At 40.3% G+C, this 26,004-nt stretch overlaps 1 protein-coding gene across 2 annotated transcripts in view; it reads right to left on the reverse strand.

Moving 5' to 3' along the window:
• Window positions 1-26,004, reverse strand: part of Prkg1 (protein kinase cGMP-dependent 1) — a 1,194,442-nt gene that overhangs the window by 313,916 nt on the left and 854,522 nt on the right. For both annotated transcript variants that reach the window (XM_036209439.1, XM_036209436.1), the window contains exon 5: window positions 21,642-21,705. In XM_036209439.1, the coding sequence (XP_036065332.1) occupies window positions 21,642-21,705 (64 nt within the window). The remainder of the gene's footprint in view (window positions 1-21,641; window positions 21,706-26,004) is intronic.

A 26,004-nucleotide genomic window follows, 5' to 3' on the forward strand; every position in this document is an offset into this window, starting at 1 on the left:
GTCTCAGTGGAAAAAAGTGTTTTCTATACAAGCCTTTTGACCCAAGTTCAATGTCCAAAACTCACAGTAAGTTGGAAGGATACTCAGCTCTACCCTAGCTACCCTCCTCCCCCAACACACACACAATAATAATAAATAAAATATTTTTTTTAAGCAAGTGAGTCATTGTTGTTGACCATGAAGTCCTATTAGCAAGAAAAACAGTGAAAAGCAATGCCAAGCAAAGAATATTCAGGGGAATTAGGCCATAAAAAATCACTCTATGGTGAGCTGATGGGGCCACCAGCGGGCAGATTAGAAGAAATGCTCTCCTATTGCTTTTCAAATGCTGCAACAATCATGAACCACTGAAAAACTCAGCAGCACACAAAGCAAGCAAGCCCACAGTAATCAGGATGGTGAGGCTCTGTCTGAGCAAAGAGGTTGGGCAGACCAAACGTCTGTGACAACTTTGCTTTAAACTGTAGTGACAGCCATGAACCAAAGGGCAGTCTTGCTTAGAATAAACTGTTCCATGGCATCTCCTGGCACAAACAGCAATGCTCATCAGAAAGTAGCATCCTGAATACAAAAGACAGAGCTGGTTGTATCGGTTCTGAATGGGGTCAAATATCTAAAGAGGCTATTATCTGATTCATCATCTTTTCTATTCCCAAACTTACACTACTTTGATCCCAATTTCTACCATTGTCTTTCATGTTCCTCACTATTCCTTCCTATTATGGGTGACTGGTCCACTTTACAGCTCAAACGTGTTCTCATATAACAGCCATCTGTAACTCAAAATGCAGACATCTGATCATAGTAAATCCTTCCTATTATCCTGGAATTTCATTTAGAAATACTTTACAACACACTCAGAGAACTGTATTAATATTGTGATATCTGTATTGTATTACATTATTATGATTAGAGACCATTTTTTCAATGAAATAGTAAGAATGAAAAACATATTTTCATCTTTGTGCCATGCACTGTCTAGAAGTCACTCACATGGTCACTACATTTATAATCAAAAAAGGTTAGGAGTTGTTACACCTATCATTAGGAGTTGTTACACTTAATAAGAGAAGGAAAGTTGCTGAGAAAAACTGTAACTCAAGAATGAGTAACATTCCTTGAGTTCCAGCAGAACAATATGGTCACAGAGAACACAGTGGCCTTGAACACAGAAGAAAAAGTCATATAGTAGGCCAAGTTTCACTGTGATGAGTTTTATTATAAGAACTCTACTATATTCTCATTATGGTGCTAAAACAAATCCTCATGTTTTCCTCCCAGGAAGAAAATCTTCCTTTGTCCAAAATATCCATAGCTTTTTTATTTCTCCTTATGGATATCATTTTAGCAAAGCCTAACTTAGGAGTAGGAGTTCTATCAAAGTTTAACTAACCTAGGAGGAAGAGTATACCCAGTCCCGCAATCCTTGATATCGAAAAGGGGAAGTATCCAACACCAGCTCACTAAAAACTGAGACCCATCCACAGGAACACTTAACACTGTCAACAACACTCCTGTACAACAGAGAACCCCCATTACACTGGAGGTAAGAGACAGCAAGACTCAGTACCTGTGCTTAATTCTTTTTATTATTGTTTCAGAATTTTATACATGCCTGTAATGTGTTTTGATTAAATCTGTACTTCAATTCCTCCTCTCCAGTTCCTCCCTCTGGTGGTTTGCATGAGAATGGCCCCCATAGACTCATATAATTGAATTCTTGGTCCCTAGTTAGTAGAACTTTTTGGGGAAGGATTAGGAGATGTGACATTGTTGGAGGGGGTGCATCACCAGGGGGTGAGTTTTCAGATTTCAAAAGCTCATGCCTGGCCCAGTCAGTCCCCCCTCTGTCCTCCTCTCCCCCTCTCTCTCCATCTCCCTCTCCTTCTCTCTCTCCCTCCCTCTCCCCCCTCCACTGCCTCCAACTTTTAGGTAAGATCTAAGCTCTCAGCTACTGCTCCAGTGCCATGGCTGTCTTGCTTCCCATGGACTCATCTTTGGAAATTATAAGCAAGACCTCAATGAAATGCCTTCTTTGATAAGTTGCCTTGGTCATGGCTTCTCATCGTGGCAGTAGAAGAGTCAATAAAACATGTCCTTCTTCTTCCACCATTTTCCCCATCCAACATCAAGGACCTCATTTTTAAAGCCACTGAGTCCACTTAGTGCTACCTATCTCACCACAAAAATAATAGAGAACAATGCTACAATTCAGTAATGGAGTATTTGCCTAACATGTGCAATGAAGGCCCTGGTTCAGTCCTCAGTACAAAGAAAAAAACATAAATCCTTAAGGAAAAGGAGGCATGCTAACATCCATCCCAAGAAAATACAAGTAGCTATATCAATTCTATTTTCAGCAGACTTTAGAGCAAGGCACACCATCAGAAATACAGAAGGGAATTATATAGTCATAGAAGGATTACAGAAGAGTCCTTAATGAATATATGTCTAACGATACAGTACCAAAATACATGAGGCAAACTAATGGGAACAGCTACCAGGAGACATAGAATAATACATTATTCAGGTTGGACATTTCAATAATCTGCAGTTGGTAAGAGATCCAGCAGGCAGGATTCCAGTAAGGGAATAGTTGAACTGAACACACCACCATTTAATTAGATCCAGTTCACATTTGTATAATAAGCCATTCACCAACAGAATAATACATTCTCCACAAGCCCATGTGAAGCATCTCTCAGTGTAGACCACATTCTATGTCATAAAAAAAAGTAACCCACTTAACCAAATTGAAAGGAATAGGAATCACACAAAGTATGTGCTCAGGGCAGCACTGAGTTAGATTAGAAATAAATAACAGAAATGTAGCTAATACCACACATTGCTTGGTAACATTTGGCTAAAAGAAGTCTCAAGAGAAGTGAATGGTTTGGACCAAATGAAACTAAGAACAAAACCTACCACATTCTAAGATGCACATTCTCTTTCTGACTTACTCTGCTGCCATTCATGCCTAAACTAGAAGTCCCAGAGATGCTCACAATGGAGGCCCAGTGATGCTCTCAATAGGAGGCCCAGTGATGCTCTCAATGGGAGGCCCAGAGAGCTAAAGCAAACCAAGCATGGGTGGTTTTCCTTGAACAAGAAGCCAATGAGAAGACAGAAAAGACAAATGCAAAAGGAGAGACCAACATTGAGAACTCAAGGATGGAGGATTATGGGACACTCTGAGAAGCAAGAAGAGCAGACAGTGTCAGGAGAAAGCTCAGATGTCTAACCTGATGAATCACACAAGACTCAAGCCCTTAGAGCAAGAGATGATCTTATTTCTGATCTGCTAAATGAAGCAGGGACTCCACAGGTGGTAGAAGACACAACCAGACACCACATGCTGTTGAGTGGGCTGGTCCTCCAGGGTATACACCAGCTATAGGAGCCTTGAATGTTTGTGTACTGCAGAAAAAAATTACCTTCTGGTGAAGACTGCAGTACAGAAAGCAGATTCTCTGTTAAAAATGACAGCCCCAAAATGTTAATGTCCAAACTGGTCAGGTACCATTCCTGCCCGTGGAAACAGCTGGAGGAGTTGAAATCTACAATGGAGATTGAAAGATAAAGGTTCCCTGGACCAGACAGCTCAGCAGATGATGCTGGATATGGGGAGCCTGGATTGGTACAAATAGGAAGCTTCTGCTTGGAGCCTTTGGGAAACAGAGTTCATCCACTGCTATACATCTGAAAAAGTGAAGTGTGGCTTCCTTGTCCTGTTCTAATACTGTTCTGGAGTAATCTGGGTATACCTTCTGTAGCTAATGCCCTTGGTCTAATGTTAACAGTAGGAGAAGGGCTATTGGGCATGGTCAGGATCAGCCCCAGCTCATCTTTACCTCTAGACTAATTCTGCAGCAGGAAGATGACAGGTCAGATGTGTTGCATGGCCTTCACTGAGCACCTGTTCTTTCCCTTGTCTTAGTGTCTAAAGTGTGATATGCATGCTTTTCCTGCCCTTTGAGTATAAAATGTTTGAGAAGCTTCTAATAAAGCAACATCGGTTTCATGGTTACTATTTGGGTTGAATAGTTGTCTTTATCAATAAATGTAATTTAAATCTAAGCCATGCACATATTTATTTATTAAAACCAACTGTTTATGTTGGAAAAAATTTAGGATGCAGAAAGAAAAAAAAGGAAGATCCAAAAGTAGGAAATAGAAAAAGGAGGTTAGATCACAGCCAACATACTCTTAAGAAAAGAATGACCAAGTAGGATTTATCCCAGGTATGCAAGTCCTGTTTAACATTCTAGAACCAATCACCATAACCCACCATACCAAAAAGCACAAGAAGAAAAATCACAATATTATATCAGTAGCTGGGGACAAGATATCTACTTGTGATTAAAAAACATTTCAGTGACTCATGAAATTTCCTCAACTTGACTTCAGAATAAGAAAAGAAGAATGAAATAGAAACGAGAGAAAAGAAGAAAGTGAAACTGAAAGTTAACATCTACCTAATAGTGAGAAACTAGAACTTTGCCCTTGGATAGGCTACAGAACAAAGGCATTCTTTTCACACTATTCCAAGACACTGACCATTGTACTCCAAGGCTTAAGTGATGGCATAAGGGAAAGATGGAAGGGAAGTATAGGGAAGAGGGCTTGAGGAGGTACGGGGTCCAAGTGGATAGGGAAGATATCAAACTATCTATTCACAGACTACATGATTGCCTATGTAAAACACTCCAAGTGATTATAGTAAGGCTGCAAAAAATAATGTAAACATAAAAATATTTTTTCAAATTCTAAGTACATCAATGAATGCATGGAATATGAAGTGAGAAAATGTTTACTTCAGTAACATTGCTAAGAGAGAGGAAAGGATGGCAGGACAGAATGATGTAGGGTTTTATACTACACTGATGGTGGGCACATAATGTATTTGGCAGAAACCCACAGAGCTAAATAATACGCTGAGAGAGCTATAATGTAAATAATGAACTTAGGTCAATGCTTCAATACTGGCCCATCAATTATAGTAAAGGCACCTCACCAATGCAGTATGTTAGCAGGGAAATTATCTACAGAGAGCAGGAATATAGAAATCCCCTACACTCTATTCAATTTTTCTATTCAACTAAAATTACACTTTAGTAAAAAAAAAAAAAAAAAAAATGAAGTCTCTTAACAGAGAAAAGTTTTGGTTTAAAAAAAGTTAAAAACAGTTTTGTGAAGTAGGTACTATTGTTATCACTGCATTCCAGAAGAGACAGGTGCAGCTGAATGTTGAGGAATATTATTTTAACTAGGCAAAGATGTGTTACATTTGTTTATGCTGTAGAATATTAATTTAACTGTGTAAAGGTGTTTTAATTTTGTTTATGCTGTTTGTTTGTTTAACAATGTGAGGATGTGTGTTTAATTATGTAAGATGTGTTGCATCTGTTTCACCTTGCCTGCCTAAGGCACCTGATTGGTCTAATAAAAAGCTGAATGGCCAATGGCTAGGAGAGGGAGAGGTGAGCTGGCATGCTGAGAGAATAATAAGAGGAGAAATCTAGACTCAAAGGGAATGAAAGACGAATGAGAGAAGGGAGATACAAGAACAAGAAGCCATACAGATGCCAGCCAGCCAAATACAGAGAAGCAGTAAAAGTAAGATATACAGAAGTAAGAAAGGTAATAAGCCCCAAGGCAAAAAGTAGATAAAGAGAAACAGGTTAATTTGAGTTAAAAGAGTTAGGCAGAAATGTGCCTGTGCTAGGCCAAACATTCAAAACTAATAATATGTCTCTGTGTCATAATTTGGGAACTGGTTGGTGGCACAAAAGAAAAAAACCTAGTACAACTGAAAGAAGGTGAATAACTTATTTAAGACCATATGACTGATGAATGGGAGAACCATGGTAATTGAGTACAACCAAGATCCCAGTGTGTAGCAGGAATCTTAAAAGTTCTTATTAATGAAAATAAACCCAGAGCCAGGTATTGGGGTGAATGCTGGAAGATTGGAGAAGCAGAATAAGCCACAGCTACCTCACCTCGCCAGTTCCTCAGCTGATTCTATTCCCTCAGACTGGAAGCCTCTGAGTCCTTATCCAAATGAATCTCAGCTTCTTGAAAGCCTGAATGCTTAACCAGCTAAAAGCTTCTAGTTTCTGGTCTTCATGCCTTATAGACCTTTCTGCTTTCTGCCATTACTCCCTGGGATTAAAGGCGTGAGTCACCATGCTTGGCTATATCCTTGAACACACAGAGATCCAGGTAGATCTCTGCCTCTGGAATGCTAGGATTAAAGGCATGTGCTACCACTGCCTATCCTCTGTGTTTACTATTGTGACTGTTCTGTTCTCTGACCCCAGCTAAGTTTATTAGGGTGCACAATATTTTGGGGAACACATACCACCACATTTTCCCTTTTTTGTCTAAAATTTAAAAAGCTTATAACTGATACAAGAAAAACTATATCCAATAAGTATATACAATATATACAGTCAAGAATTACATTAACGATGTCTAGTCCATTAACATTTGACAGGTCCAGATGAAAAACTCCATTATATATATTAACAATGTCCAATCCAGTAACATTTGATAAACTCAGACAAAAATTTTCATTACTTATCCTATTTAAAACAAGTAGTCCCTTTTTAAAAGTAGATTTAATAATTGACCTTTTAATCTTATCATATCCATATTCTCTTTTTTTCATAACAGATTCAATAATCTACCTTTTGTCATTATTATATCTTCCCCTTTTTCTTTTTAGTGTAGATTCAATGATCAACCTATTTATCCTATTATTTCTTTATCTTTTTTTCTCAGAATAGATTCAATGATCTACCTCATATCTATATTCTCTTTTTTCTTTTTTTTTTTTAAACAAAAACTCTGAATCTAATCTCCTTGTTCAGTTTTTTTCCTGACCACTAACAATTAACAACTTGTAACCAACCATCATAAACAATGACAATTATCCATAAGCCATTAAACAACCAAAAACCTCCCATCCCAACTCTTGGGAAGGTGGGTGTCATTTTCTTAAAATTACTTCACAGTTTCTGGGGGTGAAGACATCTTTAAGGGATCCTGAAAAGAAAATGTTTGGGTTAATTGACAAGTCCTGTATCATTTGTCCAGTTTCTGAATAATGAGAAAGTGCAGGACTTGTTTCAAGTCCTTGTTCAAGTAGTCTATGAATCTGGATCATCTCCAGCTAGCCATCTCAAAATTGTCCCAAGTAGTTTGTAGTCCAAAGTCAATCTTTTGGTGGTATTAATCATCTTAATGGCTTTATCATACTCCTTGTGGAATGATTATTGTGGGGTCCTATCATCCTTTTTAAGATTTCAAAGTTGCTGTTAGGTGTGGTTGTGGTTCCTGGTAGGTTTTTTTGTTTGTTTGTTTTTATTTTTTTTGTCTCCTCTGTGGTTTGGAGCAATCACAGTCTGATAAATGTCTGTCTCTTAGAACCATGAACATTCTTCCCTAGAGGAGAAAATTTCTTCACAGCAATTTCTCCCTACCATTTGTCTTGCCAAACTTTTTCAAACTGACCTTTGCTGATGCTTTCTTGTAACATGATGGTTCTGGCAATTCTTCTCTGAACAAGGAGCAGTAAACCCTTTGTCCCAGGTAGCAGCATCACCAAAGTCACCACCACAAAGAGAAGGAGCCAGCAACTCGGAGCAGCAGCCACTGCCTCCATGGTCCCACCGTTTGTGGCTTGGTCCCAGCCGAAGCTTCTCCTTAGCAGGCCTCCCAGGCTGGCCTCAAACTTGGGATCCTCCTGCCTCTGCCTCCTTCAACAAATCCAACCAGCAGGTGCTACCACAACCGGCAATGTGTAGCTCAGGTCTGAGCTGGAGCCTGCAAGGCCACAGGAAAGTAGCTTTTTCGTGAATTCATAACACAAACGTTGGGCATTGGATGTAGCAGGAATCTTAAAAGTTCTTATTAATGAAAATAAATGCAGAGCCAGGTATTAGGGTGAATGCTGGAAGATCAGAGAAGAATTTCCAGGACCATTGTGTGGTATTGTGTTTCCCAAAATATTGTGCATGCTAATACACTTATCTGGGGTCAGAGAACAGAACAGCCACAATATTTTGGGGAACACAATACCACCACACCAGTGTCTTCACTGTATAAAGAGGTATACATGGATTATAATAATATGCATTTATGCACAAATTCATATATTCTGGATCAGCATCTTGATTCTGTGGATGAGAAACTAAGTGGAATGGAAAAGAATATTAGAAAAGTCCTCATGATTTTTGTTGGCAATTCTGCCCTACACAAAAGAGGATGGCTACCAAATGCCCCCACTCTCTTAAGTGACTAGTAGCCCACAGCTCACTGTCCAGATGTTTTACATTGGAAAGAAGTCTCCTTCAAAAGGTATTTGTGTTCTTTTATACATCATTTTAAATGTTTAGCATTTGTTATATTTCCCTGGGATGCAAGGAAGAGAAAGTTGAGGGCAGAAAAATGAGACCTATTACTTCCTGGTGACCTTCCAGTACTGGTTCCCCATATTCTCTCTGTTTGCCTCTTGCTTTGGGGACCATGGAGTTGCTCCACCAGCAGCCTATGTGACACACCATGGAACGTGTATCAGATGAGTGTTCGGGTTTTATAATGCATGCTCCCTTCTCCTCTTGTGCTTTCTAGTGGGAAAGAGCCCTCGGATTGGGAAACAGAACATCTGTTTCATTCCCTGGGTCACTCACGGAGCACACATTTGTTGAAAACCTATTTGTTCAACAGTTTGCAATGAACTGATGTCAGGCACAATTCTGCACACATCCTCCCTCTTTTGGAAACTGGATACATGGTGGGAGAGAACCTATCCTTAAGGTGCTTGCAGAAAACCGGGTGCAGGGGGAGCAGACAACTTCACAATAATGCAGGAGAAAGAATATGGCATTATAGCATAAACTGCATAAACAAATTATGGGAGCAAAAGAATCCAACAGAGTTAGAAAACTTCTGTAAATAAGAAATAAAATATTCAGCGTGCTTTTTAGAAATGTCTTTGGAGGAGGGAAGAGGAGTCATAGAGAGCCTTCTCCCTACCTGCAATCACTAATGGTTGTACTACCTACTGATTTACGTAACATCATGGGGAGTAGAGAGTTGCACAGTCTATTTACAAGACAAGCCAGGTTACATCCAGTAAAGCAATAATCTGAAAGGGGAAGCAATAAAAAAGAATAGTAGCATTCACTTCCCAGAGAGCTAAGGGACACTCATTTAGATAATCTTGTAGTAATCAGGGGAACAGCAGACTCACAAAGCAGCTTTTGTCTGTCACACTGTCTGTCCCTAAGGCCTTGGCTGGTCACAGTTTGCTCCTCATTAACACTGACTGACATCTGATGAACATTCACTCTTCTGCCTGCTCTGGCTGCAAGTATCTGTCAGAGCAGCTTGTGGCCTCTGGCCTATGCCCCTGCAAGGCTTCTTCTCCACAGGGAGGTGGTAGGCTGCCCTGAGCAGAGACTCAGAAATGCACTGAGTAGCAAGAGGTCCCTGAGGCTTGGGACTGGAATCCTGGGTCATCCCTTCTCCAGCTGCTTGGTAACACTGTGTAGGACAGACAGGCTCTATGTTCTGAGGCTAAAACTCAAAGCCCAACTGGTTTTCTTACCTTTATCCTCTTGTCTGCTAGCACAAGAAAGCCCCTAGTCATTGATTTGTGGACAGCCCCTGCTCATACACCCTGGAGTTAGCTTTTTTGGCAAGTACACGAGGCCTCCAATTAAAACAAAAAATTAAATAGGTAAAAATCCTAGGTCACTTTGTTTTTAATCATGGCAGTTTACCTGGTGTTCTTCTCTGGTCCCTTGAAGAGCTGTTCAGAGTTGATGTGGTCTGTGTAGGCTCTAACTATCTAACGACTTCTGTGAGTGGATCTCTCAACAAGCTATATTCAGCCAGCAGAGGCCCTCAATTTCCATTTTCACACAAATCCACAATTTGCAAGCCACACAAATGACAACAAATCACCAGCTCTGAGTCGGCTAGTATACTCCTCTCTGGAAACGGTTCTGAGGACTTTCCACAGTGACTTCCAGGAAGCTGATGTACTGCAGATTGGCTTCTAACTTGCAGGGCACACACACTTTTTAATGAGTCACAAGTGGCCTGGGGCAAAGCGGGCGCATTCCGGTGATAAAATGGCACAAACTGACACGTGTCAAAACGTGTGGAAGGCTTAAAATGGATCCCTCTGATAACAAGTATAAAATTATGACTGAGGAAAACAAGTTACTTCAAGAAAAAAAATTCAATGAAGATGTTCAGAAGAAGTATCCCCTTTTTTGTTTTTGTTTTTTTTTTTTTTCATTTATCACACAAGTTTGCAAGATGTAGGGCAAAATAGTCCTCAGAGATCATTGTTTCAAGTGTCAGATTATTACAGTTGCTCCCATTTATGCAGCTGTGCCATTTTAGCTTCAGTCTCCTTACGTGTAAATTGAAAATAGAATAAGAGCATTTACCTGGGGTAGAATTGAACAGGTGCTCTTCACCTGGTGCAAAGTGAATGCCAATGTGTGAAAATTAATTCATGTTGTTTTTTGTTTGGGTTTTTTAAAATCAGCTGCTTACAGTATCCAGTAAAAAGTAATAGAAATCTAGATCTTGCTTTAAAATATTTTTTAAACTGAGGGGCAAAGCTTTTTAAGAGTAGAGGTCTATCAAAAGGAACAGGGAAGTGTCTGTTAGTCTCTTCCATATAATGATATTTAAAACCTAGACTTAAAACCAGGAAGACCTTTGTTCAGACTAGAATCACACAAAATGTCAGAGAGGTGCTGAAATATCACAATTGTTTAAGCATCAAGTCAATGTACAAGTATCTACAACTTCCCAACAAAAATCTCTTCTCCCTGGCATTTCTCCAGAACATGTTGACTTCTATTAATACTTGAACATTTTGAACCACACTTAACCATTCCAGTGGCAATGTAGTTAACACAAATGTGATCCCCCAGTACATCCCCAAGTAAGACCAAGTCTTTCTTTGACTGAAGTTATCACAATTGGAATAAAATTCTATACTTTAAATGGTTTAATTGATATGAACTCCAATCATAAAATTTATCCCATTTAAGGTGCACAGTTCAGTGGCTTTTAGTCTATTCAAATGTTGTACAGACATCACTATAATCTGAAACCCAGTCCCTTATCATACCAATGAGTTGCATATTTCTCCCAATCTATATTTATTTATTTATATAAGAAATGGTGCCTACACACACACACACACACACACACACACACACACACACACACACACACCTTCTACTTCTTTCCATTTCAAAATCAGTGGTCTTCTTCATAAAACAGAAAACACAGAGGAAATGAGAGGCAACCAAAGCATACTTTTCAGAGTACTATGGGCCAAAGTCATTGAGAAAGAGCAGGCTCTCTGAACTTCCTCTAGCTTGGCTTTAAATAGCAAGAGCCAAAGCTTTAAAAAAGGAAGAAAATGATAGTTATTTATGCTAGTTAGCTATAAACATGAGATTTCAAAGAGAACTTATAATGTTCCTGTCTAGTTGATCAGTTTCTTTCTGGAAGAACTCAAGACAGTTTAGAATGATAAAAGACAAGACATTTGAGAGCTGGAGAGATTGCTCAGCAGCTAAGAGCAATTGCTCTTTGGAGGACCAGGTTTGGTTCCTAGCATGCATGTGGCTTCTCACAACAATCTCTAACTCCAGCTTGAGGGGATATGACCCCTCACCCCCTTTCTGGCCTCCATGACATGTTCATGCACTTAGTATACATACAGACATGCTTGCACACACATAAAGTAAGTTAAAAAATAAATCTAAAAACACAGGAGAGACAAAGAGAAAGATTTGTAGCCCTTCAATAATCAACAAAGGCAGAATGCGTCCCTGTATTATTCACAGCCCTAGAGAAGGCAATGAATGGTGCAAAGATGTCCAGGCAGGAAATGACAGAGTAAAAACACCAGACCCTATGTCTGTGATAAGCTTAAGTTAACAACCAGGAAGCGTGCATCTATTAGAATCCTCCTTCTAAGAGCATCTCTGGACTGAATAATCACAGGGCAGCCTCCTAACAGACAATCAAGCCATGGTAAACTGAATAATCTTCACTTTTCCTTCACTGGTCTTTTCTTTTGCCTCTTCTTATTTCTCACAATGTCCCTTTTAATAAGCCAAGACATGAGCAGTTATGTGCCTGGGCCCTTGTCAGTGCAATAGTCACATGAATATACAATACATGAAAACATAAATAATTGCACTACCCAAGACACAAATTAAAACAATCTGCTATTTAGGTTCAAATGTGTCTGTCCAACAATCTTAGGAAAAGGTATAGACCCAATGGTACAGAGTCTCTAAAATGTTCTTGAAACAGAGGTCTTTTGTTCTAAGAAAATCTAATCTAATGTTTAAAGAAATAAATGGATGTGAAAAGGGGGCATTAATACAGGCACAAAGTAATTCTGATCTGCTTTGTTTTCCTGCTAAAAATCAGGAGATCTGAACCCAGCATACACTTCTACAATAAGGAAAAATAGCTATATCTGATGGTAAAATGTGAATTTGTTGACCTAATTTGGTGATCAAGTTTAAAATTTCCAATGAAACATAGTTTTTATCAAGTTATCTAATCATGTACAGCTTCATTGCTGAGAATATAATTGTCATAGGATCAGTGCTATGTTCATGCCCCTCAAGGGAAGCTATTTCTCTGGCCTAAATATAGGCCCAAATTACCCAGAACATGAGTTAATGCAGTTGATTAGGTCAATGACTTCACTAAGAGACCACCTTTCAGGGAGAGGGTCCTCCCCTTGGAGAAGGGGGACCACCCTCAGGGAGGAGGGACCACCCTAGAAAGCCAAGTTCATCTTAAGCCATGCTGATGACGTAGGGTGATCAATTATCCTTTTAATGAGATAATATACTTTTCCTTCGCAGAATTCCTGTGTCTAATATGACCCCTACAAGCCATCATGTGGTTCTGTTGGATCTAATCTGTTTCTACTCATACATCTCTCTTTCCAGTTATAGAACAAAATTCCTAAATTTTATTCGATTCTTATCACATGTACTCCTCTAAACCATTCTTTTACCTTTATGTTCACCCCTCTATTCCATATTCTTTAAGTTCCTATTACTATTGTCTATGTTTAATGTTTTCTAGTAAAGAATATAGGGAATAAAGTTACTGATATGAAAGAAAACCCATAAACATATCGCCCACCCACAGCTGGTTGTTTCACAATAGGGTTTTAATTGGAGTGATCTTCTATAATTGATTCTTCTCATAAATCCTAAAAAGAAATGATTAGGACATTACCCAGAGACTGGTGTGTAGCTTAGTAGTTAGTGTGTTGGTTTATACAGGAGGACCTGCATGCTAACCCCAGCACTGCATCCAAAGTGCATGCTAGTGTCATTCCAGGACTCTAGGAGTGGAGGCAGGCAAATCGGAAGTTTCAGGATGCCTTGGGCCTACAAGAGACCCTATCTCAGAATAAATAAATAAATAACCAGGTGATAACACTTTATTAGTGACAATGCATAATGTTTCCCTCTGTGCTAAGAGTGAAAGCAAACTCCTTATTGCCATGCGCACAAGTACAATAGGCACTTAGCAAGGTAACTATGAACAGGATAGCCTGAGCCTCTTCCTTCCTTATGCATCCTTTGCCCACTATGAGTCAGTCCTCCTGCTTACCTCTGCACATAGGATGTCACTCACTCCAGGACTGTCCATTGACAAATAGGGTGGGGGAGGGGGCTTCACCTACATTGCTTCTCTTCTAGTCTCACTACAAAAGATATAATGAAACACTCTACTGGCAGTGTTTTTACAGTGTCCTGTTCCAGAGTCCCCTGAGGTCATTGTTCTAAACCTGTATTCAGTTTGGATGAGCTGCACTTGGTGGGACAGACCTCCCCCACCCATAGGGACAATAATCTATGAATGAGAGACTGCACCCTGAAACATGGGTAATCATCTGAGAGACTGCTCTTGTCCGTAAGCAATCAGGACTTCTTGAGACCACCATGCAGAATCAGAATTAAGACAGTGATCAACCATGCCTTGGCCATGAGTGCTTAATTATGCACATCTTTTGCCCGATGGCCCAGTTCTTTTTCTACTTAAACCTAAAACTCCATGTCAGTACTCCCAAAATGAAGTTAACATCATCAGACCCCTTTTATCTGTTCTTCCCAAAGTATTACATTTTCTTTCTCTGCTTTGCACATTATCCATCTCTTAACTGGGATTTGGGACTAGACCTTTGGGACTCCTACAGTCAGCCTTTTGCTCTGAAATTTCAGTTATATACCCACTATGACATGATCATATTAAATTTTCAGAAGCTTTCTCTCACAATCCTCCCCACCCCCAGTTAAAACAGTAAACTCATTTCTACACTAGGACCATGCAGCTGCTCTTCCCTCTCTCCAGGGCAGCCCTATTATCTTTTATTAGACCTGGGTTTAAATCCTACTTTCCCTTCCTAATGTCTAATTGAATTAAGTTTGACCTAAAGCTGCTTCCATACATATTTTAAGTTTGGACTCAGGGCTTATCAAGGCCAACAGCATCTGGACCGCTGTGCATGACTAAAGTTGTTCTCTCAACAATAACTTCAGTGGGCTTATCATTTGATGGGATTTGCCTTCCTTTCTTATCTGTATCCTCCTCTAGAAGATACGTTGTAGGAGGTTGTAGGAGAGAGATCCCGGATCTCCTAAGGCCTAGAGCAATTCCTGGCACATGGCAGGTGTTCCATAAATATCTGTCCAATAAGCAGAGCTGGAAACTTACTTGTTGGCTATAATGATACTTCTTATGAAATAATTTGGGATTCTTGCAGCTTCTAGGAATTGGTAGAAAGCTTAATTATCATGTGAGCATGTTCTAAGTGATGTTGCTATTGCCTTTGTTCTTCCAGATTTGCTTCACTTTACCTGATTGGTTATTCCAATAAAACTTCTTTTTTTTATTTATTATTATGTATTTTAAATTTTATACATCAGCCATGGGTTCCCCTGTCCTCCCCACTCCCGCTCCCACCCCCACCTTCCCCTCAGCCCCTCGCCTCCGCCTCCATTCCCATGTCCTCCAGGATCAAGGCACCCCTGGGGATTCATTTAAACCTGGTGGATTCAGTACAGGCAGGTCCTGTCACCTCCTTCCAGACTGAGCATGTGTCCCTGTGTAAGCCCAAGGTTCTAAACAGCCAGCTCATGCACTAAGGAAAGATCCTGGTCCCACAGTCTGGGTGCCTCCCAAACAGTTCAAGCTATTCAATTGTCTCACTTATCCAGAGGGCCTGATCCAGCTGGGGGATCCACAGCCTTTTGTTCATAATTCATGTGCTTCCATTCATTTGGCTATTTGTCCCTGTGCTTTTTGCAATCTTGGATTCAACAATTCACGCTTTTGCAGACCTTCCTCTTTCTCGACAGTTGGACTCCTGGAGCTCCACCTGGGGCCTGGCTGAGGATCTCTGCATCCACTTCCATCAGTTATTGGACAAGAGTTCCAGCACGACAGTTAGGGTGTTTAGCCATCTGATCACCGGACTAGGTCAGATCAGGCTTTCTCTCGACCATTGCCAGCAGTCTACAGAGGATGTATCATTGTGGATTTTTGGGGACCTCTCCAGCACTCTGTCTATTCCTGTTCTCATGTGGTCTTCATTTATCACGGAATCCAATAAAACTTCTAATTGTTCTTGTTTGTTCGACTTGAGTTAAGAATTTTGTCTGCACTGGGTAGCATATTTATATATCTACTTTGTATTTAGTACATTTGCTTCATTACTTTTGTCCTAAAAAGAAATGGTTGGGACTAAATCACCAGCTCCCATTTGTATTTGTTCTTGATATACACTGTTCTGTGGTTATGTCATCCAAACATACACTAAAACATCTGATTGGGAAATGTGACTTCCAGACTGGGGATATGGCTCAGTCATAAAGTGCATGCCCTGAAAGCATGAAGGCCAGAGTTCAGATCTGAGGACCCCAGAGGAAAGGCAGGTATGGCAGCACACACCTATAATTCAGTGCTTGGGTTGTCGACACAGGAGGATCCCTAGAGCTCAGTGTCCAGCAAGCATAGATGAATCAATTAGCTTCCAGTTCTGTGAGAGACTGTGTCTCAAAAAAACCTAAGTGGAGAGATATGGGAGGTACCCAGTGTTTATCTCTGGCCTCCAAATGCACCTGTACATATGGACATTTATTCATACACCTACAAGAACTGGTACATATAATGCATACACATACACATAATAAAAGAAAGAAAAAGAAAATACAGCATAAAACACTAAAATATTTTGTAGTCTGCACTAGAGCATTATGGCTATGGCTATTCTTACATAAGACAGCACAAATATTTCACAGCTGTGGAGAAGGAAATGATGAAAGGATTTCATGGACTCTTAGTTTTGTTTTGCTTTATGAAGACGTTGATTTGGGGCCAATTAATTTGTGTTTCAGTTTGATTTCTTTGAAAACAGACACATACCCCACACATGTATACCCCTTCATGTGTGTGTATGTGCATATTCATCAGAGAATTTTTTATTGTGTTCTACAAAGACAAGCAGAAGCTGAAAGGCCCACTAGGAAAAGCTGTTTTCCCATTTACAGAGGTTGCAGGTCGGCACATCCAGAGAGAAATACATCCAGTCTTCTTGTGATGAATTTCTTTTATATTTGAGCACAGAAGTCAAATGCAGCTATGCTCTGGTTCACTTTGTGGTCACACATGAAAGAGATCAATAAATCATAGGACAGCTTACTTCAATAAGCCTCAAACTAAGAATTTATGAATGGTCCGCAGATTTACTGGTATAGGCTCTACCTAGAGACAAAAAATATTTTTATTTTTTTTTATTTTTTTTGTTATTTATTATATTCACATTTTAATTTTACACACAGCCATGGGTTCCCCTGTCCTCCCCCCTCCTGTCCCTGTCCCCACCTTCCCCCCAGCCCCTCCCCTCCATTCCCATCTCCTCCAGGGCCAAGACTCCCCTGGGGATTCATTTAAACCTGGTGGATTCAGTACAGGCAGCTCCAGTCCCCTCCTTCCAGGCTGAGCAAAGTGTCCCTGTGTAAGAACATCTGTAATCCTAGAATTTTGGAGACTGAGGCAGAGAGATAATGAGTTTAAGACCAGCCTGGGCTATAAAGCAAGACTCCATCTGTAAATTAATTAATTAATCTTTCTCAGTGCTGTTTAATTTAGATGAGAAATTCCATGCATCAAGTTGGGCCTTAATGGTACCTGGTAATCTCATCATATTTCTAAACTTCCATTTTCTCTCACCATCTATTTCCTTACACCTTTCATATGTCTACCCCACTGCCATTCTGTTTATGTCCTTGTTTTCTATATCACCTAGGAAACAAAACATTCGGTCAGGATTTACATAGCTCCAGCTACTGCATCAGCTCACTTGCCTATATATGTACAGAGATGCCATGCCTCTCCTGAAAAGCCTACCCTCTTGTGAAACCTCCTGTTTCCCACGCCACAGTATTTCCTGGGCTCCAACCAGCTCCATTTTCCCTGTCCATCTAACCTTCTCTACTTCTATCCTTGTCATTTAAACAAAATTTAAAAGCTAGTTCTATGAACTCTTCTTTGAACCACTTCTCAGTTTTAAGGCTCAAAATGCTTCTGACATTTTCAAAGATTCCACTGGTCCCCATTTGCTCTGTTTCTGTGAGTTAAACTCATAAAAATCAATCGAGCTTTACTCTATGCCCTCCTACTTATTCATTTTCTTTTTTTCTGCATAGATCTCTTTTCCTCCTTATATACAGGCAACAACTCATATGTATCTGATTAGTTACATTTTCTTCATAATTACCAAGCCAAGTATTTTATATTCTTATACTATAACATACATAAATGACATTTGGTCATCTTTATTTTTGTTTATTTGTTTGAGGCTTTCCCTCAGCACTATACTACACAAATCCATTCATGCTATCATAATAATGTTGAGCTACTATCAGCTTCCACACTCTGCCTAGTCTTTATCCACATTTGGTCCCTCGGGATAACACCCAGATAATGAACATCTCCTTGCCAAACACTTCTCCAAGCCATCTATCTGCCAAGGTCCCCAAAAGTTCTATTTCCCCACATCCTTCCTCCTTCAGCTCCTTGTCTCTTCACTCCAATGTACCCCTCTCCATTTCCATTAGTACTAACTCTCCTTGCCCTATGTTCATGTTGGTAGCCTCAGTGCTATCCTCAGTTTCTTTGTTTTCTTCTACCATGTAGTATAACAGTAAAGTTTCTGAGTTTTTCTCTCAAAGTCCATCAATATCTGCCATTTTTTTCTCAACCTCCTCTATGACAGTCAATAAAGCTACCATCATTTCTTCTACCACCATCCCTAATACTTCCCCATCTTTGCTTAACCTGGTAGCTATAGGAACCATGTTAAAAGTGTAAGCCAAATAATTCTAATGATCTGATTAAAGCAATCCAATGGCCTCCATCCTCAGTCTAACAGCCTGAATAACTGATTGATTATTAGGGATCTCCCTTTCTACAAAGTAAACTCTATGAGGAACTGACCATGCCTTTTATTAAGTGTTATATTTCAAGGCTTATGGGGGATAATCAATGAAGATTAACTGAATAACAGAAAACCTAAACAAACAACCTGTGTTGCAATGTTTCCCTGTTTGTTTCTCAGGTTTGTAGAAGGAAGTTTTTCTGTGTCCCGCCTAGCCCATGGTCGGGACAAATCTCTTACCCACAGTCCCGCAGCCTTTTATAAAATAATCACACAGAGGCTTAAAATTAATTATAACTGCTTGGCCATTTGCTCAGGCTTATATTACTGACTAGCTCTTACACTTAAGTTAACCCATAATTCTTATCTATGTTTAGCCATGTGGCTTGGTACCTTTTCTCAGTTCTGCCTTAATATCTTGCTTCCTCTGAGTCTGGCTGGCAAATCCTGATTCTGTTCTTCCTCTTTGCAGAATCCCTTTAGTCTGCTTGCTCTGCCTATACTTCCTGCCTGGCTACTGACCAATCAGTGTTTTAGTAAACCAGTGTACAACAGCATCATCCCACAGCACAGGTTTCCCTTGGGCTGCTGAATAATCTTCCAAACTCTTGAACTCATTTCTTCTTTCCTTCTCTCCTTCCTCCTCCCCTCACTCTCCTTATCCTTTAGTTTTTATTTGTAATACACAGTCTGACAATGTAGCCTTGGACATCCTTGAGTTTACTATTCCTAGACTGTTTTCAAATTCATAATTTTCCTGTTTATACTTCTCAATGCTGGAAGAGGCGATACCATACCCAGTCAGGAGCTTGGTTTTCATCTGTGCAGGACAGATAGTGCCCAGGACTTTCATCCTGTTTGGCAAGTGGTCTGTAACTGAGCTCTATCCCAGCATTTTGAGTACATTTTTGTTTCCAGAAAGTGATTTAAACCATCTTCCCCCATATTTCCTACTTGAACAATGATATCCTACTTTAGTGGTCAGATTTGCCTCCACTGGTACTGTTCCAGGATTTCCACCAATGTATCTACGCTTCCTCAACAAAACAACAGATTTCTTATCTTTAAAAGTTGAAACAAGACATATATGCCCACTACCTTCAAAGACCAATGTCAGCCACTAAAACTGAGATAGGAGGGAAAGGCAGGATGAATTAAAGAGACATGAGAAAGGTAAAGAGCTCATCATGTCCTTGGATGAAGTATTTTGCTAGCTGGAAGTCAAGAGTTTTAATACTACTAACAAAAAGTACGGTGAAGATTGTTTGCATATAGATTACTCTTTTTTCAGAAATGCTTCAGAGTATTAAAGCAGCTGATAAACCATGTCCAAAACAAATGTGGCCTTTGAGTTTAACCTTGCTTTTTTCTCATCTATCAATCTGTATTTTTCTGAGAAAAGTTCACAAATAAGGTTAAGGAGCATATTTATTGTCTAAACTTATGTCTTCACCTCTTTTTGCCCCGTGTTTGTAGTAAGAATGCTTTTGACCTCTTGTGACTTAATGTTTTTATTTAATCAATTCTTCTTTCTCATCTTAAACTTGTATAACACACTCATGAGCCACCATATAATCTTTTTATGAAAGAAACTATCCAGATAAAAATAAGCATATAAGAAATTATTACATAATCCTTTATATTTAGATATAAATTATATGCTTTGAAAAATGCAATCCAAAACCCCCAAAGGCCAAACATGCCCCTTTGCCTTGCCTTGGATGTATGCTATTCTCCTCCTTTCCTCTCCGTTGGAATACATTGTTGGCTGGCTAGAGGTCATAGTCTGCCATAGCCTGGCAGCTTTCTTTAAGCTTGGTTATATGGAAACTCCCCCATCTCCAACAAAGCTTCCTGTTCTTTACTGCCCTTATCTGGAGAATGCCCCTGGGCCTGGAGGACTGACCTTCTCTAAAAGCCATCTCTAAACCAGATGCCTGATTCTTCTTTAGCTTGACCCTTGGCACAGATTCCTGCTGGAAGACCTGTGTTAGGGGCTTTGCTACAGGACCTCCTGCCACACACCAAGCCTTGTGATAGAAGCGTGCCATTTAATGTGAATTAGTGTTTGTCCCCAAGCCCCCCAATCCTACATATTCATTATACTCTGGAAGAAAATTGAGCTGATTCACCGAAGTCTGCCTCCCTGAGGCCTCCCTCTGGTAATGCTCATGGGCCCTAAACAAAGCTTTCTGTCACCCTCTTGGACTGATGGCCGACAGGCCAAGAGGAAAAGAGGTCCCACACACACATCTCCTCCTCTGTTTCTCTTTTATTCTTTGTGGTTTTTAGAGACAGGTTCTTATGTACCCCAGTCTAGCCTGGAACTCACTATGTAGCCACGAATGGCTTTGAACTACTGCTTTTCCTGCCTCTGCCTCCTGGCTAGTGGGATTATAAGTATTTGCTATGGTAAATGGTTCCTCCTGAAATTATTTTCTCCATGGTCAATAAAGACCCAGAAGCACCTGGGTGCTTCTACTTCTTTCTCTAGAAAGAACTCAGCTGTGCAGGAAGAGCATCTAGTCAGAGCTCCTGCAGTCAGTGAGGGAACAGGGTGTTTTCAATTCAGTGCCAAGCTTCTGTGTGAGTAGAAGAAGTTCATTTCCTCTCTAAGCAGGGTCTCTGTAGGGTATGAGGAGCCTCACGCCCACTGTTTCCCATCTTCCTCAACACCATGGGTTCAATGAAAAGCCTGTGGCATTCCACATCCAGGCATGAAATCATATATACAAAATACACACATTGGAATATATGGACTCCACTATGAATTCTTTCTGTAAACTTGTGAATATCAGGATGACAACTATAATTACTCAAAAAAAGAAGGAAAGTGCCAGCGTGTCATTTATAGATGTCAAAATAACATATTTATCACAATGAAATGTTTTCTCCCTCATAACTGACACGCCTGTGTCTAACTATGTATGAATACTGGGTGTATTAAGCTGCTTTTGATTTGAAGTCAAATCTACAGCTCATCCCAGAGCTTGAGACAAACGGACAAGGTCTCTCAGCAGTTTCACATGCGTTGTCCAGGAGCTGTGAAAGAAAGCAGCCCAGCCAGGCCCCAAGTCTGGGTTCCATCTCCAGATGTTCAAAGGAGCAAAACAATTACCTCCTCGAGGACATCGGCCAGCTTGCTGAGAATTTCGTCAGGAAGGCTCTGGAATGTGGGAACGCTGGAAAACAAAGCAGAGAGTGATGATGAGCACCTTCGTGGTAGCTTGATACAACAAATATGTCTGCATGGAAAATGCAAATGCATTTCTTGATTAAGAATCTATAGATGATGATCACAGAACTTAAAATCATCGAAATGTGTTTGCTGTCTAGAAAGGAGAAGGTATGTGTCCTAATCAGGGTTTATATTTTTGTGATAAACACTATGACCAAAAGCAAGTTGGGGAGGAAAGGGTTTACTTGATTTATATTTCCACATGTAGTCCATCACTGAAGGAAGTCAGGGCAAGAAATCAAACAGGGCAGGAACATGGAGAAAGGAGCTGATGCAGAGGCCATGAAGGGGTGCTGCTTACTGGCTTGCTCACCATGGTTTGCACAACGTACTTTCTTATAGAACCCAGGACCACTATCCCAGGAATAGTACCATCCACAATGGGCTGGGCCCTCCTGCATCCATCACTAATTAAGAAAGTGCATTATAAGCTTGCCTACAGCAAGATTGAAGCTCCCTTCCCTCGGATGACTCTAACCTGTGTCAAGTTGACAAAAAGCTAGTCAGGACAACTGACCTCTTGTCAACTTGACATAAACACATCACTGTTAAACCACAACCTCTCCTTTCTTGTTTATCCCCAAGATCACAAATTGATATAAATATCACAATATAAAACATTTTACAAACTTAAAAAAGTCTCATAGTCTTATAAATTTATACACTTTAAAAGTTTAGTCTCTTTTTAAAAAAATCCAAAGTCTCTTTTAAAATCGAAAGTCTCTCAACCATGGACTCCTATAAAATAAAAAATAATTTAAATATTTTCTTATTTTAAGAGGGAAGAACCAAGGTTCAGTCACAATCAAATCAAAACAAAACTGAACTCTAACTGTTAAATGTCTGGGATCTAATCATGATCTCTAGACTCTTCACTTCTCTGCTTCCACTCTCTGCAGCACACACAGCTTGTCTTCTGGCTGCATCTTTTTCCATTCTACTGTGCATGCTATTGTTAGGGGTCATCCCAAGGTACTGGCATCTCTAACATGCTGGAGTCTGTGGTGTTATATTGTGCACCCCAATATATTGTGTACCCAAAAAACTTATGTGGGATCAGAGAACAGAACAGCCACTAGATTAGACATAGAGGCCAGACAGTGGTGGCACGAACCCTTAATCCTATCACTCAGGAGACAGAGATCCATCTGGATCTCTGAGAGTTTAAGGCTACACTGGAAACATAGCCAGGCAGTGATGACACACACCTTTAACCTAACACCTGAAATCCCATGCCTTTGCTTGAGAAGCACACATGCCTTTAATTCCAGAAAGTAAGATGGCAGGGCAGAAAAGGTGTATATGGCTTGAGGAAACAGGAACTCACTCTCTTGGGGCTGAGGATTTCATAGAGGTAAGAATGTGGCTGGCTTGTTCTGTTTCTCTGATCTTTCAGCTTTCACCCAATATCTGGCTCTGGGATTTTGTATTAATAAGACCCTTTAAGATTCATGTTACAGGGTTGGGGATTTAGCTCAGGCGCAAGGCTCTGGGTTCGGTCCTCAGCTCTGGCAAAAAAAAAAAAAAAAAAAAAAAAAGATTCGTGTTCCAGGGGTCTCTTGCTGCACGTGGGCTGCACTTTCACCAATAGCCTCTCCTGGGATCTCTTCAGAAACTCTACCTCTGACACACAGAACCAAACCTCAGCTGACCCCATGACCACTTCATGCCTTCAAAACCAGTGTCACCTGGGTGATGCTTACACTACCAAGTTTAGCTGTCAGCATAAGGTACAACCTTGGGTGCCTCTGGAATACAGCTTCTGTGTAATAACTCTGAGGAAACACTTCCCAGAAGACTTCACCCCAATGATTTTGGTCTCTTCTTAATCACAGCTGATTCTTCAGCCCCAGCTGACCAGCATCCATGGTCCAGTAAAGCAAAGGCTTTCCTTCAGAGGTTCTGGTTTCTTGTTAACCCCAACCAATTCATCAGTTCCAGCTGACCAGACACTACAGACTCTTCACACAAATGGCCTGCTAGCATCATTGCTTCCCACTAAAACTTCACAAGCTAGGCCTCTATGACACTGCTCTCAACATTTCTATCTTCTATGCTCCTATACAACATCCCACTAGGCTCTCAATACTCAATGACTTTCCTAGCCCAAAGTGCTAAAGACCTTCCACATTCCTCTCAAAAACAACATGGTCAAGTCTGTCATGACTGTACCCAGTATCTGTACCAATTTCTGTCTTATTCAGGGTTTCTATTGCTGGGATAAACATGATGACTGAAAGCAAGCAGGGGAGGAAAGGGTTTATTTGACTTGTGCTTCATATCTTAGTCCATTATTGAAGGAAGTCGGTGCAGGAACATAGAGGCAGGAGCTGATGCAGAAGCCATGGAGGGATGCTTCTTACTGGCTTGTTCCTAATAGCTTGCTCAGCCTGCTTTCATATAGAACCCAGGACCTTCAGCCCATGCACGGCACCACCCACAATGGGTTGGGCCCTCCATTATGAATAACTAATTAAGAAAATACCCTACAGGTTTGTGATCTAGAGCTTCTTTCTGGAGTCATTTTCTCAGTCAAGCTTCCCTCTTCTCTTGACATAAAACTAGCCACAGTATGTTGCAAATAAAGTTTAGCGTTTTGACACTTTAGGTCAGTCCACACTTCTATTTACTTCTGTGACTTTGAGGGCCTGAGCTGTGGTATGTAGACAACCACTCTCTCTATCTTCCATCTCCTCTCATAGATTCCACCAGTTCCCAGGTTCTCCTATGTACACCATTTCCTCTGTTCTAGCTCCTACCCACCCTTTAAGATATTTTAATTGATGAATCATTAGGATCTGAAAGTATTCATTCAACAACTGTTGTCCTCTGTCCCTCCTCTACTAAGTCAAGCTCTCCTCCATGATTCTTTTTGGTTTTCTTTAGTGAAAAGTCTTGGTGGGTCTAACCTGGGACATACTAGACAGACATTCTTGCTTCTGAAATAAACCCATCCCCTTTGTGCCCTTATTATAACTGTAATTAGATAACATTTCTTATTGATAGCATGTGTTTACTGCTAGAATGAAAACATATTAAACACAAGAACTATATACAGTATGAGTGTGATTCATAATTCATAAGCTCAGCAGTACTTGTTGAGTGCAGTTATGGAGGCACTGACTGACTGCTTCATAAGGGAACAATTCTGAGATGTTCTAACAGGCATGAATGAGAATTCCTCGAAAGAAGTTGGGACTACAAAGCCTGATCAACTGATTAGAACTTCAGTGATGTGGAGAGGTTGAAATGTGACAAGTTCAGAGCTAAATTATGTTGGGCACCTTTAGCACTCTTTATAAACATTCTCTGTATATGACCCAACATCTTTGTGACTATTAGTTAAATCCCATGGAATGGAAGAACAGAACCCTAATTTCTACCAACTGAAGGGCTAAAAATTCTGTCAGAGAGTATCTGAAGCCTATAGCAGTTTCCCCTGCCTTGCTCTAATCCACCTACCTGGTGTACCCATCACCAAAAGTAACAAAATTTCTAATTCATTAGAACATGATATTTGGGGAAACCCAAATCTGCATTCTTGGGCCATCCATGGTCACTTATATCTGTCCCTAGAATAAACCATCTCTTTTGTTCCTTCGAGGTCAGAGGTGTTTCTCTCATTGACACTTTATGACAAATGGCTGGAGGGGGGGGGAGAGATAAAATGCAAGGAGTGGGCACAGCTATATACCCAAAGAATAAGACCATTTTATGTTGGAATAACTGTTAAAGCTTCAAGTCTTCTCAAGATCAAATACTATCATCATCAGTCTCATGTTTCTATATAAACTTGGCAGGCTATTAATCCAAACAAACCAGTCTATGCTGCACCATTGCTGGTACTTGTAGACTACCCTCTCAACCCTTCCTATCTAAGCTCTGGGCTATCCTGCCCTCTAGCACAATCAATGGAAATTTCATCTACAAAATTAACAAAAAGTTGCTAAACTCTGCCCCCTGCTTCATTGCATTTTGAACTGCTAGCTTGCTCTGCTTCAGGTCATTGCAGGAAACAGGCCCACAACTTGATCCTTTATTTTTCTGGCTAGCATCTGTGGGCTTCAATAAACGCTTTTATGTAAGAAACTCCTTTGATGATAAGGGTTTTGCTTTGAGATATATTCAGATTAGACAGGCTAAAATAAGACTCGCATGGCTATGATGCAAATGTCGGCTCCCTTCTCTTCCCATGAAACAGCAAGTGAAATTACTGAATGGTGTCAAAAGTAAAAGTCGGGGA

This window comes from Onychomys torridus, chromosome 1 (genome assembly GCF_903995425.1).
Source record: "Onychomys torridus chromosome 1, mOncTor1.1, whole genome shotgun sequence".
Classification (NCBI taxonomy): domain Eukaryota; kingdom Metazoa; phylum Chordata; class Mammalia; order Rodentia; family Cricetidae; genus Onychomys; species Onychomys torridus.